Here is a 16,484-nt window from a genome sequence, read left to right on the forward strand (position 1 = left end):
TCGAACTCACGGACCGCGAGATCGTGACCTGGCTGAAGTCGGACGCTTAACCGACTGCGCCACCCAGGCGCCCCATGACGCGGCTATTTCTGATGCAGCAGCTAGAGCACCAGGTTTGGGTAGATTTGCCCCCACCCTCCTGCTGATTATAGAATTGTACCCGGGCACCCCGACTTCGTGACGAGGAAGATCGCCGTAGCTTCTGAAAGGATCAGACTCCACAAGTTACTTAGCAGTGTTTTGCCAGCCAGAACGTGCCAGAGAGTTCTAACGTATTATGGTCCCACGGTGTGCCACTCAGCCCTCTGTCTGGTCTCCTCTGAGCTTTCACAGTGACAGGATAGAGGAGGGAGGTGAGTGCACATTCTCTTTACGGCCAGCAAAGCTAATGGCATCCTAGAGCCTGGAATCCACACAAGCTCTCAGCTCGGCTCCTGTGACCGGGACAGTTTGTTGAATGGGTAACATATGGTTCAGCAGTCTATGGACAACTTCCAAATTAGCCCTTTGCCATAGAAAATAAGGCGTCAAAATGACCCTGGTGACCACGAGGAGCCGCTAGAAGCGCTGTTGACAGCAGTGCAGGTCAAGAGCAGCACCACCAGCTGCTACATGCCTTTGCTGGCGTCCCAAAGAAGGACGGTGGCTGCCTGTTTTTCTGTCCGCTGTCCCCCTGCTTTCGAGGAAAGAGCTTGAATGGGTGGCCCTCCCACACCAAGCTGAGCTAGAGGGATGAGTTCAGCCTCTGTGTCTCCCTCGCCCCGTCTTTTCCTCTGCACCCCCACCCCTCCGTCAACCCCACTTTCTCCCCGCCTCCGGCTTCTCCCAAACCATCCCCCAGCCACAGGTAGATCATAAAGCATTTCTCAAAACTGCGGCTGTGTTCCCCGGTAGTCATTTGTTAAACAGAGGCACGGAGATGCCCCCAGGGACCATGAGCAGCAGGATGAAAAAGAAGTTGATTCTCCCAAGTCTTTGATGTAAGGAAAAAATCAGTTTGAGCTGATTTAAAAATCGTTCTGACTTATGCCATAACATTTCCCTTTCAGGGAGAGACTTTTCTCTCTTTGACGCATCGTCCTGTGTTTACCTGCTTTCATGCCGGTTCCTTTTTTGATGCCGAGAGGATGCTTGAAATAGAAAATCGAGTTGGCTTAAAGCCTGTGGGATTAGCAGCCGTGAAACCTTGAGAAGCTGACAAGAAAGGTCTAGAATGGAGCAAAGGCTCCCGAGATACATTCCGAAAACCAGTTTTCCTGGTTGATTGTCACACGCCCAGTAGTCGAGTCAAAGATGCATGCTTCCTTTGACCAGATCCCTGTCGTGGGAGGGGAGCACTTAGCCCCATCCCTTCCAGGCTGGGCCCAGGACTGGGAAGACGTGGCCCAGTCTGCTGTGAGTCCCCGACGACTGCAGGTCTCGTCCCTCTCATCTGTGAAATGGAACCACGTTCCCTGCCTTGAATGCTGGTGCACACATAGCCAAATTGGCATGCTTCTAAAAATAAAACTTAGCGCAGTTCAGTTTTTTTTTCCCACCATTATTTTTTGAATTGGGTGCATTTTTCTTCTTCCCGCTGTTCGTCAAATTCGGAACAAAGGTCAGAAGGTCAGTGCCATGGACTGAGTGTACGTGTCCTCCCAAATTCATGTGTGAAACCTGTTCTCCAAGGTGATGATCTTTGGCAGGAAGGGTCTTTGGGAGGAAATGGAAACACAGAGAGGTTAAGCACTTTGCCCAAGGTCACACAGCCCATGAAATGGCAGAGCCAGAGCTCAAACCTAGACCGGCGGCTCTGGGTCCCATGCTCTGGACTCCCAAGCGTGCTGTGTGCACCATTGTTCACGGTATGAACTCTCATACAGCATTCTCCGTGGGCAGGCACTGTCTTCAGTACATACACACTAGCTTGGTTTCCCACTGTTGCTGGAATAGATCGCCACAAACACGGTGGCTGGAAACAACGCATATTTATTATCTCACCGTTTCACAGGCCAGGAGTCCCAAATGGGTCTTGTTGGGCTAAAATAAAAGTGTTGCCAGGGCCGCGTTCCTTCTGGAGGCGCCGGGGAGAGTCTGATTCCTCATTTTTTCCAGCTTCTACAGGTGCCCGCAGTTCCCTGGCTTGTGGCCCCTTCCTCCATTTTCACAGGCAGCAATGAGAGGTCACGCCTTTTCACACCTGTTCTGCACCCTCTCTCGCTTCTAAGACCCTCATGGTTACATGGGCCCCCCAGGATAATCCGGGACAATCTCCCTAACAGAAGGTCAGCTGATTAATTCTGTCTGCCACCTCCATTCCCCTTGGCCTCGGAAGCTAACATATTCAGAGCTTCCAGAGATTAATGCGGACATCTTGGCCGGGGAGGCATTCAGCCTACCGCACACACATACTCTAGCTCACCTGATCCTCACAGCAAGCTAAGACGTGGGTACCATTCCGAGCATCTGACAGAGGAGGGAATTGACTCAGAGAGATGTTGGGCGTATTGTCCCAAGTCACAAGGCAGCAGAGACCAAGGGCCCTAAGGTGTTCATCTGCACCTGTGTCCTCAAGCACCGTCGAATGCCTATGCTAAGAAAACAGGAGCACCAGCCACCTCAAAACAAAGCGGTAGCATGGAAACATTTATGCCCCCAACTGATCCCAGCACATGGCTTGTCTAGGACCCCCCCCCCAGCTTTATATCTCCTACCTCATTTTACTACCAGAAAGGGCCCTGGTGGATGGCAGATAGTAGTGTCTCCCTCCCGGAGCTGATGGAAACGTGAGTATCCATGTTCTCGGTGATGCCGAGCCCTGGTCCCCAGAGGGGAGTGGCCTGTGAGCGGGCCACCATCCGAGACCTCTGGCGATTGTGGATTCTTCCCCACTCATTAGTGAACTTCAACCAACAATGGCAGCTGCTTACATAACCATAAGAGACTCTTAAATACGGAGAACAAACTGAGAGTTGATGGGGGCAGGGGAAATGGGTGATGGGCATTGAGGAGGACACTTGCTGGGGTGAGCACTGGGTTGTATGTAAGTGTTGCATCACGGGAATCTAGTCCTGAAGCCAAGACCACACTGTATGTTAGCCAACTTGCCAATTTAAAAAAACAAAAACAAAAACAACCACAATGACAGCTGCTTATAAAAGGAGCTACTTTGGATAAGGAAAGGTTTCAAGACCTTCTCGGGCTTCTCTAAATTCTTTCCACTGCGACCATCAAGGGAGCCTTTAGGAGCCAACAGCTAAATGTATCCAGAAAGGATCAGGAATGTGGAAATGACTCGCTTTCCTGGGTGGAGGAGGGATGCTGGTTAGTTTTTATTCATTCCTCCTTTGTTTCTTTTCCTTTCCTTTCTTTCTTTTTTTTTTTTTTTTTTTTTTTTGTTTGCTTGTTTGTTTTGGGTTCTCCAGACCGTTGAAAACTGTGTGTGCATCTTAAGGAACCTGTCATACCGGCTAGCAGCAGAAACGTCTCAGGGACAGCACATGGGCACAGATGAGCTGGACGGGCTTCTCTGTGGTGAGGCCAACGGCAAAGATGCAGAGAGTTCCGGGTGCTGGGGCAAGAAGAAGAAGAAAAAGAAATCCCAGGATCAGGTAATGCGGGCGACTCTGCAGCTCCACACAATTATCCCCTCCCCTAATTACAACATTAATATTTCTTCTGCGTATACACGTACGGGGCTCTGTACTTTCAACGCAGGCTAAAATCATTAACACATCTGCACAGTGTTCCCGTGGGGGGGGGGGGGGTCTGACAGGGGGACATCGAATGACTTCCCCCACATCCTGCAGCCCACTCAACATAGGAACTTTGCAAAAGAGAGTCACGTCGGTCCCAGGCAGGCTCTGAGGTACCAGCTTGGAGAGTCCAACCCGGGCACTGATTCTTCTGTGTGTTGATTCGTACCTCGATGGAGGTCCCGGCCAGGGACAGGAGGGTGCTTTGCAGGTGTTCCACAGGTGCACTGTAGGTGTGATCTAGGAAGAGAAGCTAAGCAGCCGACACATATTTTACTGCATGTTTTGAAACGTTTTGATATGTGCTCTTGCATTTGTTGTTAGAAATGGGGGCTCAGATTCCCGGTTCTCCAACAGAATGGCATTGGAAGCTTGGCCTTGGGGGACAATTCTGATAAATTCAGGAAGCTGAGCAGCTGGAGAGGTGTCTCCAAAATGATGGACTTTACCTTGGGCGGCTGTAAGTAGGCTGCCTGCACTGAGGTAATGGCCAGTAGGAAGCCACTCTTGGCCTCGATGGAATCAAGATAGTCTCCAGCCTTTTCTCCCGGAGCCTCTGGAAGACGGAACCCTCACCCATCGGCCCCCCACCAGCTGAGGGAGTAGTGTGAGTCGTAGCTGCGGCCAGAAACCCCTACTACTGAGGTTTCTTCATCTCTCCTGGACAGTGATCATGAGTCCAGCCTTCCCCTGGACACTGTGGTCATATCCCAGCTGCTAACGGTCATGCAGACCCAAGATCTGACTGTCTTCCAGAGTGAACAACTAAGAGAGCAGGACAGAACTCCCAACACTGTCTCTTAGCAGGTTTTAATTCAAAATAAATATGCAAAAGTATCTGTTTAGATCAGAGCCCATCATTTTTTAAAGTGTTCTCAAAATCATTTTGCTTTGAGTAAGGGTTATAGGCACTATTTTGTTTGGAGGAAGGATTCACGGGAATGCATTCTTAAACATCATTCCTAAATTTAACTCGAATGCATCAGTGTTCACATTTTTTAGCTTCTAGTTCTCTTGCTCTTTGTGGCCCCTGGGGGCCGCTCCAGACACATCTACAGCCTCTAGATCTGTACATTCCGGCATAAACACACCTGTAACCTAAAAATACGTGCTGCTGGCCTTTTCGATGGTGATCTGCTGCTCTGAGACGCTCCCAACCCTGCTTTCTCTCCTGTGCTCTGTGTCCACCTTCTCCCTGAATTGCAGGAGCCTTTTAAGAGGATTGAGCCATACTTCTTAAAATCTCCCCTCAGGGGAATGCAGTGGTTAGCTAGCAGGTGTTTATTGAACTGTGCCAGGAATTATGCCGAATAGTATTGGATACCTCAGTTTTCCAACCCAGTACTTAAGGGGGCCAGACCATAATGCTTCTGACCCTTTCCATTATCATACAAGCGAAACATGGCCTAACAAAGGCATAATGGGTCCTTCTCATGCTTTCCTTCTGCAATACTGTATACCATGGGGTCCCATCCCTTTACTGCTTTATCCTGGAAAGTGAATGAGCATAATAAAGGTTGAAAAGAAGAATGGCATATGGGCAGGAATGTGGTGCTTGCCAATCTGTCAGGTGATCGTAATCCCCCAGGTCTTACCCACCACCTACAGACTCAGAACCTCCTGGATGGGCCCAGGCAACTTTGGAAGGCAGATTTGGGAAATTGTACTAATGCATGAGCCTTGGTGTAAAAAACAAAAACAAAAAACTTTGAACTGAGATGGAATTCACTCTGATTTCAAGGTTTTGTCTTCAGTCCTTTTTTGGATTCTGAGCCATCCTTCTGATGGTCCCTGCATCTGTCACTGGTGTCCCGTTAGTAAGAGTTGGCCTCAGACCCTGAACCCTTTTTCTAACGCTGCCAATGTGTGCTCACGTGGCTTGAAGCCTTTCAAGTGACAGGTGACATCAGGCATTGATTGGGTCCAGAGAGTTCAGGAGTCAGAAGAAAATGTCCACGGACTTCACCCCCAACCACATCCCTCCTTTCACGCTGTGAGCTGCGTCACGGAACCTTATGATGAGCAATTTCCCACCTTAGAATGTTGTACTTCGAACCATATTTTGCAACATCAATGAGCCATTTTCTAAGTTGAGTAAGATGAAGAGATTAGAGCACTTTTATCATTTTTGCCAAAAGTCTAAGTGAAAATTTATAAGGGTCATTTGTCCCATCTTTTTCTCACAATATTTTCAAGGAGACAAAAAGGATTTCTTTAAGAAAGTTTTGCTGAAACAGCCATGTTAGAATACAGAACGTTGTTGCTTATAAAGAAACATCAAAGCCATGGTTTCAGTCAAGTGATAGTTACGTAAAAGACTTTGAACTGTGCTCTCACATAATAAAAGTATCTTATGAAACATTTTAGTGAGGGTGTAAACAGATAATAATTATGGTTGTTTGAAAGTCATTTAGGATGTTTTGTCAAGTTCAGTCAAAAGTAGAAAAAAACAGTCAAAAGTAGAAGCCATCTTGCATTGAAAACGGATGGTAGGGAGGCACAGCCGAAAGGTCTGGAGATGGGGAGGAGAGCACCAGCATCGGGCATGAAGAAGAGGGATAGGAAGACGCCCTCACATCCAGTTGGCCCCCAGCCTGGTGACTGGTCCCCAGGAGAGAACTGAGTCTAGATGGCGCCACCTGCTGGGAAGGATGGGCATAGGCACCAGTCTGGGTCTCAACAGGGAAACCTTGCTTCTTGAGGAATGTGCTTTGCACTTGGGGAAACCAGGCAGCCATTCCAAGTCTTCTAAAGGAATTCAATGCCAGCTGCCTCCAGTGAGAGGAGGAACCAAGGCCCTAATTCATCACTGTTAACTGGTTGCCGCAAGGTGAGAAATGGAAATGTCCTCGGGTCTGTCTAGGACAAAGCATCCCCATCCTTGCTAACACCAGAACAGAAGGTTACCTTCAGAGCCTGCAGACTGGCGTAACTCATCTAGAAGCTTCCAGAAAGTTGTAGGTTTACAGCTTTAATGATTGTCAGATATCCAGTGTCTGGAACCTGTTGCTCATGAAGTCAGGTTTTCAAAGACTATGTAGTGACAAGAGAGCATATGGAATACAAAGTGGAGGAAAATGATATAAAAATGGGAGTGTATATAGAGATACGTATGATGTTGCTAAAACCTGGCCAGGTTTGCAAAAGGTGTATCACATGCAATTATAAAATACATATGTATATATTTTTATTATTTACATATAATATATTCATTATTATATCCTTATATATATTTGTATTTGTATATATACATGTAGGTATTTCTAGGGAAAGTGCAGTAACATCAAAGACCAAGGCTACTGATTGTTTCGTACTTTTGTATTTACAAATTTTCGAACAGGCATGACATTTATAATCTTTTCAAATGCCATCTAGAAAATAATATTTTGAAAAGCACGAAGTGATTAAGTCAGTGTTTGCTTATAAGAATGTATTTGTCTTCCTTCTTCCATTTGAGACACCAGAGAAAGGTACAAGGAAAGTTTGTCTAATCCACAACAGATACTGCCCAGGACAGAGAAACCAGAGATTTTACGAGGAAGCCAAAGTGATAAAAATCATAATTGGTTTAATGATTGCCTCTGGGGCCTTGCTATATCCCAGAATTTTATGTTGATCTTACCTCTGGCATTGTTATTCTATACCTTAGGAAAATTCTCTGACACTATGAAGGTCGGATTTAGTTATAATAAAAAAATCTCAGAAACTTTATCCTTCGGATACTTAATTGAAATAATTCAAGAAGATGTAGGGTACAAAGATATGCTTCATTCATGCTCTTCTTTCAAGAAATGGCTGCTGTTGAATCATACTGGAACCATCACACCATGAGCCCCTGAGGGTAGAAGCAGTTAATATTTCTGGGCATCATATTCTGGTCCAAAAGGGCTTTGCAAATTTATTAATTTCTGACTCCGGGTTCAGTGCCTGTTGCCAAATTATAAGAAATTGCTGGTCTCTCTAGCCCTTTTCGGGCAGAACCCTACCCCCGCCCCACCAAACAGTGTACACATCACGTGCCCAAAGGCACATGTTACCTGGCAGGGGCTCCACCTTCTCCAGCAGGGCTCCGTGCCAGCAGCTGGGCACGGTGGGGCAGGACGGGCAATCCAGAGATTGAGATCCAGGGAAATGCAAGTAGACAAAATCGGTGTGTTTACTTTCCCACCTTTTGTAGAAATAAGCATCTTTTGTTTTCCAATTTGGGAGATGGCCAAACTTCCCGGGATGATGTCCTGGGGTTAGTGGTACTCGAAAATGGACTTGAAGTCACAGGATACTGCTGGCTGCTGGCCAGAGCAGACCTGAGGCTTCAAGACCCCACTCAGTGTGAACTTGACAGTGCGGAGAAACCGCTGAGGGGGGAAAAAACAAAACCAAAAACAAAAAAACAAGACAAGCAAGATGACCTAGAACTCAAAACTTCTCCCTTCTGTTGGAATATCCCTTGTGAATGTTTTATTCATGTGGATATAGATGTATCCACGTGGGTGAGGACATAGACCTCTGACAATTCAAAGACGATTCTGAGCCTCTTCTCGCGTGCTCGTGTTCCCTCTCCCGGTCATCTTTGTTTCACGGTCTAGTGCGCTGTGGTCAATTTAAGCTCCTGTTCACTTCTTTCTTACGCTGTAGATGTCAAATGCATGGGCCAGCGGGAAGTTTCACTGATGATACCACCATGCTGTTTTGTACGCCAAAGCGATAGTAATGGGATTCCGTGTAAAATCTTGAATGCCTTCTTTTGTTCCCCCTGACGATGGGCATGTCTTGGAGGAACCTCCAGGGGCTCCCACCTGCCCATCCTTTGTCCCACAGACCAGCCTCTAACCTTTCACTCGTGCTCCTCCTCTGCGGTCTCCCCCTCCCCTCCGTCCACTGCTTGGACGACTATCCTTTAAGGTCAAATAAAAACATCTCTTCCGCTCTTTCAGGACTTCTTCCAAGTAAAAAGTTACCCATCTTCTAATCTACCTGCACATGGCTGTATTTAAACTCCCCCCGTCGTGCCAGTCACATTGTGAGTTATGTACAGTTGTTGACACCCATGGAGAGTGGATCTGCTGAGGCGGGGGACTGGGCGCGTCCGGTTTCTGTCCATTTCTAGCCCAACACCCAGAACCAGCTGTGCTGAGTGATGCTCGGTCTGGGGTCCGCAGCAGCCTCTACCCCTCGTGTCAAGTAGACATTGAAACCTGTGACTTGTCCCAGTCACATCCATTTCTTTCCCGGTGACACTTGGGCTACAGGAGCTGCTGTGAGCCAAGGGTATTCCATGGACCTTCTCTCTCCACTTTTGGTCCAAACTGCTCTCTGGCTTCTCGTGGCAGTGCTGTATTTTATGACGTTAGTCAACGTTCTGAATCTGTAGGGACCACCAAACCTAACAAACATTGTGTATCGTGATGATCATCTAAAACCTGAGGATTTGTGTCAACAAATGGATATGGGTGCGTCTCAAAGTACCCATGGAGAAGCAACACTTTTGATCACGCCAGACTCAACGATGCTTTGTTCTGAGGGTGTTAACGCATGACATACGTAAATGGCGTGAGACGTCATGAAACCCCATCACCTGAAAGGTTTGCTGGGATTTTCAGGACTTGCTATCTGGTATCACTTCTCCGTGAGCATGACACATTGCCCACTGCATCACACAGATGTGACAGATGCACAGGAATGAGACTGTGACGCTAAATAGTGGTCAGTATCCCAAAGCACACAAACGAATTTCACTGCTAAGTTAGATCACGTTGGAGATTTGAATTTTAAGTAAGTTTCTCCTTATCTTGGCCGAAACGGATGTTAATTATAAACAAACATAAATATACCGGTATATACGTGCACACAGAGCATGTAAAATTATACAGAAATAAAATAGTAATAAGCCACGAGATGAAAGTAACACAGACACCCCGCCCCCACCATCCCCCTCCTAGACAGAGCTGTGATTGGAATTTATACCAGGCATATATCCTTTCAAAACTTCTCTCCATATTTATGCACAGCTTTGTTTAACCCTTCAAAAGGCAATTTTAACTACACTGCTGTGCGTATGAGTCAGGCCACATGTCAGACAGCCAAACCCGTAGACTTTATAGGCGTCCTTAGGGTTTATAAGTGTCCTGAGAATAGATAAGTGTCCTTCCCGGTAATGTGAAGGTCGATGCTGCTGGCCGCCGTCATCTGCAGTCTTCGGAGGCTCTTAGATCTGTCATGTTCTTCTCTTTCGGATAATTCCTCCTCCTCGTGGTCCAAGGTGGCTCTTCATGTCTGCCGTCCAGGAGCCGCAATGGCACATAGTCGACAGGATAGAGCAGAGTGCCCTATTGAAAGTCACATATATCACTGCCACTCACCCCCTCTTTGGTCTGCATTGGGTCACCTTAGCCCCTGAAGTGCACGGTAGGCGGGATGTGTGATGTGTTTGTGGGGAAGCCATGACCCTCGGGCATTCCCTTCGCTCAGGAAAAGGGGGTGTAGTGGCATGCTTAAGGGGGTCAGCAAGAGCTTTCTGTCCCCGGGAGGAGGAATATTGTGTAGAGTTACCTGCGCATGGTAAGAAAAGTTCACTTTTCAATGTTTATTTATTTTTGGGACAGAGAGAGACAGAGCATGAACAGGGGAGGGTCAGAGAGAGAGGGAGACACAGAGTCGGAAACAGGCTCCAGGCTCTGAGCCATCAACCCAGAGCCTGACGTGGGGCTCGAACTCACGGACCGCGAGATCGTGACCTGGCTGAAGTCGGACGCTTAACCGACTGCGCCACCCAGGCACCCCAAGAAAAGTTCACTTTTTATTCGTTTCTCGGTTCGTGATTCCTCGGCAAACGGCGCAGCCCCTGGTTACCTGCACTCGGGGCCGCGCCCACTGCCCACCTGGGCACGCCACGGAGGACAGGGGTGAGCGCAGCACCCACTCTGTCTCCAGCTGCGCACTGTTGTGCACTCGTTTATCCCTGGCCTCAGCGTGACCTCTGTCCTGGCCAGCAGTCGCCAGCGGAACGTGGAAAGGCTGCCAAGAATCGCACGGTAGAAACACACCTACAGCCACGTGTGCTGCGTGAACCCATGTGCTCGTGGTGTGGGAACCAGTCCCTGATGAGCAGCAAACTTGGCGGCTTCCGAATTTTAGCTAGTGCAAACTGTGACAAACTTGTGTAGTAAAGTCTCGCCTACACCCTTCATCACTTTGCAGGGATTAATCCTTAAAAGGGAAATGTGGAGACCAAGCCCATTGTTCAAGGCTTGGGATACATAAGCCGGAATTTGTCCTAATCGCTCTGGATGGCAGCGACAGTCGAGGCACATTTGGATTTGGTTTATTATCACTGATGGATCTGCCCCTCGTGACGTTCCTGATGCTTTTAAGTTCTCATTTCAGAATAGCACGGGTCGCCTTTCTTTCTTCCAGTTTTCATTTTATTAGTGAGCCATACTTTTTCTTTTGCTGCTTAATACCATTCTTTTCCAGCCATCGGCTTATTTCGGTGGCTGCTTGCTCCTCCCGGCTGGCTCCCGCTCGGTCTCACTGTAGCTTCACGTCACCGTATGCCAGGAGCTTGGTGACCCCAGACACGGTATTTCTTGTCCTGCAAGCAACAAGTCACATGAGCCTGCAAAATCACGGCCGTGCCTTTCTGTGCAGTGACTCTCCTTTGTCATGAGTGAATGAGATTCTCTTCCTACTTCTGTGCCTCTCATATGAACTATATCCCATCAGCAAAAAAAAGTGCTGGCTTTCTGCTTTTAGTGAGTTTGCAGACTTAAACCTCTGAACTAGGCTTCCCCTTCACTTTCCTTGTTGACATTTGACCATTCAGTACTCCATGCCATTAATAAATACTCTGTTATATACTACTAGATCAGGGTTCCTCAGCCTGGCCACTCTTGGCATTTTGAGCCGGATAATTCTCTGTTGTGGGGGCTGTCCTGTGCCTTGTAGGATGTTATCGGCATTCCTGGCCTCTACCCAGTAGATGCCAGCAGTACCCCTTTCCCCCGGTTGTGACCACCAACAATGTCTTCAGACATTGGATGATGAAATCCCTCAGTCAAGAACCACTGTCTGAGACTGTCTTTCAGGGGTGTATCAGCAAAGATATTAACAAACAAGACTACGGGATTCTCTGAGGCAGGTTGGCATGTCAAGGACAGAGTGCCTTTAAAAGGAAGGTACTGGAAAAATTAAAAAGGAAGTAATGGAGAGGTTCCTGGCCCAGGTTTTCCCAGATGTGGATGAGAAGTTAGGAGCAGAGAGAATTCTAGAGGGGTCTTAGCGGTGTTCTGGTTGGTTCCATCACAGTGACTGGGAGAAAAGGCGGATAAGCCTGGTGATGTGGCCCAGCCTCGATAACTCTGTGGGGCACAGCACAGTGGTGTCATCGTGTAGGTCTCTAGAGCAGGGCAGTATCGCCGGCCTCCCTCCCACCGCTTCCTAACGGGCGGGTGGTTCTGAGCAAACGATTGGGGGTGCCCGTCACCCTCACACAATGCCCCTTGGCTCCACACTGACAGAGAATCAGCAAGGCTATCTATCCCTGAATCTCTTTATTCTGATACTTGATTCAGAAAAGAATCCTGCCACTTGAACATAGGTTTCTAATTTCTCAAATGCAAAACGCGTTGTGTCTTCAAGGAGAGCCGAGAGACCATGTGTGCCACATAAATACGGCTCCTTGGCCACCACCTCTGTCCCGTTTTTGCACGGATCCCGCCCTCCCTGTAATCTACATCTTCCGAACAGCGACCAGGGGAGTTGACACACCTGAGCCACCTTCTTCTTCAAAATTCCCAAGAGTCAACATAAGAATCATCTCTCTCCTGGCTCTTTAGCATTGCTCCGAGTTTCTTCATAACCAGAACTTCTATCCCCTGCCTCCTTAATCCCCCCAAAAGCTGGAAGTGCTAAGGAAACCCTGTCGAGGGAAGATCTATTAGCAACTCGGATGTTCAAACCAAGCCAAGCAAAACTGGCAGACAGAGGACGGACTTATGTTTATGTTGTTGCTTTTTAAAGTATGTGTACAGGCTGACCCCTGATTAAACGGAGTCCGGTGTAAGAGGACATGCCTGCCAGTTCACATCTCTGAGCTGTCTTCTCTTCTGACACACAAGGTGTGCCTTCAGCTGGGAGGGAAGAGTGGGATTTTAAGGACAATGTTCCCCTGCTGCTGAAGATCCACACAGTTTCCTTGGCCTGTTGTATATTTCACCCAGATCCCTTCGGAACAAAACTTGGCCTGCACAAGGGTAGTGACGGTGATGCCCTCTCAATGGTGGGAAAATATGGGCAACAGAGATGCGTCGCAATGGCGAAGAAAGCTTTTCTGTTTGTGAAGACACAGCCGAGCAGGAGAAGCTCTTCTCCTTACGTGGCCTTGCACGGCTGCGACACATGGAGAGAGGAGCGGGGTATCTCTGCACCTCTGGACTGTAGATGCTTCCCCCAGCCTCGGGGAGCTCTCCTTCTCTGCATCTCTGTGGAAGCCAGCCCAGTGGGACAGAACGGAGGCTAGGCAGTTGTAAACTTGGCAGAAGGGGAAGAGCTGAAAGGCTCTCGTTAATTTTTCTCACTAGTAGGGGCTTTTATGAATGCAATAATTAGAGTGCTCTGTGAGCCACCATCCCTGAGAGAAGCCCATGTTTACAAAGTCTTGGTTTAAAGGGGCGCCTGGGTGGCTCAGCCGGGTAAGCATCTGACTTGAGCTCAGGTCGTGATCTCAAGGTTCGTGAGATCGAGCCCCGCCATCGGGCTCTGTGCTGACACCTGGGAGCCTGGAGCCTGCTTCAGATTCTGTGTCCCCCTCTCTCTCTCTGCCCCTCCCCCGCTCATGCTCTGTGTCTCTCTCTCCGTCAAAAATAAATAAGCATTAAAAAAATTAAAAACAAAAACAAAAAAACCCACAAAGTCTTGGTTTATGGACATCTTTGCTTTCTGGTTTGGGAACGTTCGGATTTTTATCCCCAACTTACACCGTTCTCTTCATATAAGGAGAAAGTGGCTTCTACTCTTCCATACTGCAGCCAACTAAGAAACCTTTTAAATAGAATTTAAGCTGCGTGGGGAAACAAAAGTATGGAGACCAAGTCCAAAGAAAGGCTTTCATCTTGTTTTTTGTTGGTCCATTTGTTTGTTTAAGCCACACGTTGGCCACAGCCCCGCACCTGTGTAACTTTCTTCCCAAGCGGACATTTCTTAACTGTGGCCAGTAGATCTCTCCTCCCCTGACTATGACCATAGCAGAAACATCATGTCCAAAAATCAGCAGCTCCTTGGCTTGTAACAAGAGGCTTGTTATTCTCTTCCTTTCCAAAAAGATTTAAGCATGACCTTCTTGAACAGAGAATACCTTATTTTCAATTCTATGCAGTTTTAGAAAATGAATGATAGAAACTGTTGATTGATTTGCTTTATTGATGTCAGTCATACAGTTACACATTTAAGATCAGTAGAGAAAAGCGCTGATGGTATGTTATCGAGTGTGGCACTATTTGGGGCGATAAAACCAATTGATTTGCTCTGTGATTTACTGTCAACATAATCCTGCCACGCACTCTCCTTGCTTTGCTGACAGCTTGTCCCCGAGAGAGCTCCATGGCAGAAAGGTCATGGGGAAGCCAGAAGGATCAGAAGGATCCTACTACACCAAATGTACTTAGTCCTTACTGTGATTATGGCTTAGTCTGCTCAGGCTGCCGTAGCAAAATACCAAAAACAGTTGGGGGGGGGGGGGAGGGGGGACTTAAACAACAGAAATTTATCTGGAAGTCCCAGATGAAGGTACCAATAGATTTGGTGTCTGCTGAGAGCCTCTTCCTAGTTCACAGATGACCCCTTCTTGCCACACCCTTACAAGATGGAAAAGAGAAACTCTGGGTCACTTCATTTCTTTATAGGGACACTAATCCCAACATGGGGGTTCCATTCTCATGACCTCATCTAAACCCAATCACTTTTCAAAGGCCCTGCATCCAAACACCATCAGATTGGGGGTTGAGGCTTTTAACATAAGAAATTGGAGGAAGGGAGCCACAAACATTCATTCCAAAGCATTATCCTTTAAAAAAAATCTGAAAGACTCTGGTGTAATGCACTCAGTTCTTCGCTTCTTGAGCTCTAACTGTATATGTAAAATTCTAAATTACTACAAACCAGACAATGAGTAAGGGCAGTGTTAATGCCAGAAATAAATTCTCTGGCATTTTTTTCCTGTGTAACAACATGTGAATCACCTGTACAAAGTGTAGTTTGAACATTTAAGTAATAACTAAGAATCGAGGGCTTCTAGAACTTTTGCAAGTTTTGTTAAAATACAACCGATGAAAAGAAAACTGTGCACAAAACTGAGAAATGTTAACTCTCGAGCATAAAAGTAAAATTTACTACCAAGAATAAGGGAGGGTTTCACTGAAAACTTCCCCCAAGCCAGATTTTTTTTTTTAAACCGCATAGGCCTTTCTTCTTTTTCTTTTGCTTTCCCTTTACCTACTCTCTGCTTGATTTTTAATCTTCAGCCTGATAAATGAAGATACATAAATACTGAAATATATGTATATACATAGAAGTGTGTGTATGTCATAATTTGGCAGTAATGCAGATAGTAAATCAAAAATATTCTGCTACCTTTGCTCCTGTTAGTTTCCTGGAAATATTTTGTCTTCTTGATTGTGACCCGTCTTTGTTACAAAGAAAGTTCTCTGTCCTGACTTGATGACATTTTGCATCTTTATTTTTCTCATATTTCAAGCTCTTAGACAATGTTTGGTAATGTGCCCTCAAGATATAGTCCAAAACAATTTGCTTAAGGCTTACAAATTCAATCCTGTGTTCGTAGGACTACATAGCTGGATGATCAGTGGGTTGGTTATATGAAAGATGTAGCCACAACTTGCCTTCTGTCCACGTGCTAGTCTTATAGCAAGTTTAGGATGGATGCATCTTGTGTTTCAATTTATAAATGATGTATTTCCACTGTGGTGATAAAATTGCATATCCCATGACTTGTCACAGACCCTCACTCCAGAAGAAGCTTAGCCCTAAAAGTTTGCATGGGCAGAGTGTTCATGACCGAAGTCAGATCCTGATGTCACCATCACCCTAGGGTCCTGTTGGAGTTGATTTTCCAGGCAGCATAATGTCAAGTACATTGGCACACTCTTAGAGAAGACTTCAGGTCTTTTTATAGGTGGTAAAAGTCTATTTTTAATAGACAATTGATAAATCTTTCCCTGTTAACTCAGTAAAAGTTTGAAATAATGTACCCAGATAAAAGCCACACACATTGAGTGGCTTTGAAATAACTTTTTTTCTTTGGTATTGACACACCAGGGTGCCATCAATGTTCCGAAATAGCAGAGAATCCCCTTTGAACTTCATTTCTAGTTGCCACCAAAGATTATCCGTATTCACATCAGTTTGCCTTTTATTTCCTTCAGATTCTCTTTGTAGCCATTAAGAAAGGATTGTAATAAAAGATATTTAAGAGCTACATAGATCACATGTCAGAGCAGAAGAAAATTGTCTACTGATTTAGCCATTTATCCTATTTTATTGTGAAGAAGTTAGGAAAGGAGAACAAGATGAGCCCAGCAAATGATAACACAGCTCCTTTTTGTTCTTAGAGTTTGGCTATCGCATTTTGTAACCAGCGTGCAAATACTACTTCTGGGCACGTCCAGCTGTTACATTAGTTCTTCCTGCATGACAGGGAAATGCCATGCCTATTGAGTTTCAAATTGCATAATA

The 16,484-nt window shown here is 46.5% G+C and overlaps 1 protein-coding gene across 5 annotated transcripts in view; it reads left to right on the top strand.

Annotated features, from left to right (window-relative positions):
* Positions 1-16,484, top strand: part of CTNND2 (catenin delta 2) — a 942,188-nt gene that overhangs the window by 806,785 nt on the left and 118,919 nt on the right. For all 5 annotated transcript variants that reach the window (XM_045441900.1, XM_045441910.1, XM_045441928.1 and 2 more), the window contains one exon: positions 3,408-3,593. In XM_045441900.1, coding sequence (XP_045297856.1) covers positions 3,408-3,593 — 186 coding nt within the window. The remainder of the gene's footprint in view (positions 1-3,407; positions 3,594-16,484) is intronic.

This window comes from Leopardus geoffroyi, chromosome A1 (genome assembly GCF_018350155.1).
Source record: "Leopardus geoffroyi isolate Oge1 chromosome A1, O.geoffroyi_Oge1_pat1.0, whole genome shotgun sequence".
In the NCBI taxonomy this organism is placed as follows: domain Eukaryota; kingdom Metazoa; phylum Chordata; class Mammalia; order Carnivora; family Felidae; genus Leopardus; species Leopardus geoffroyi.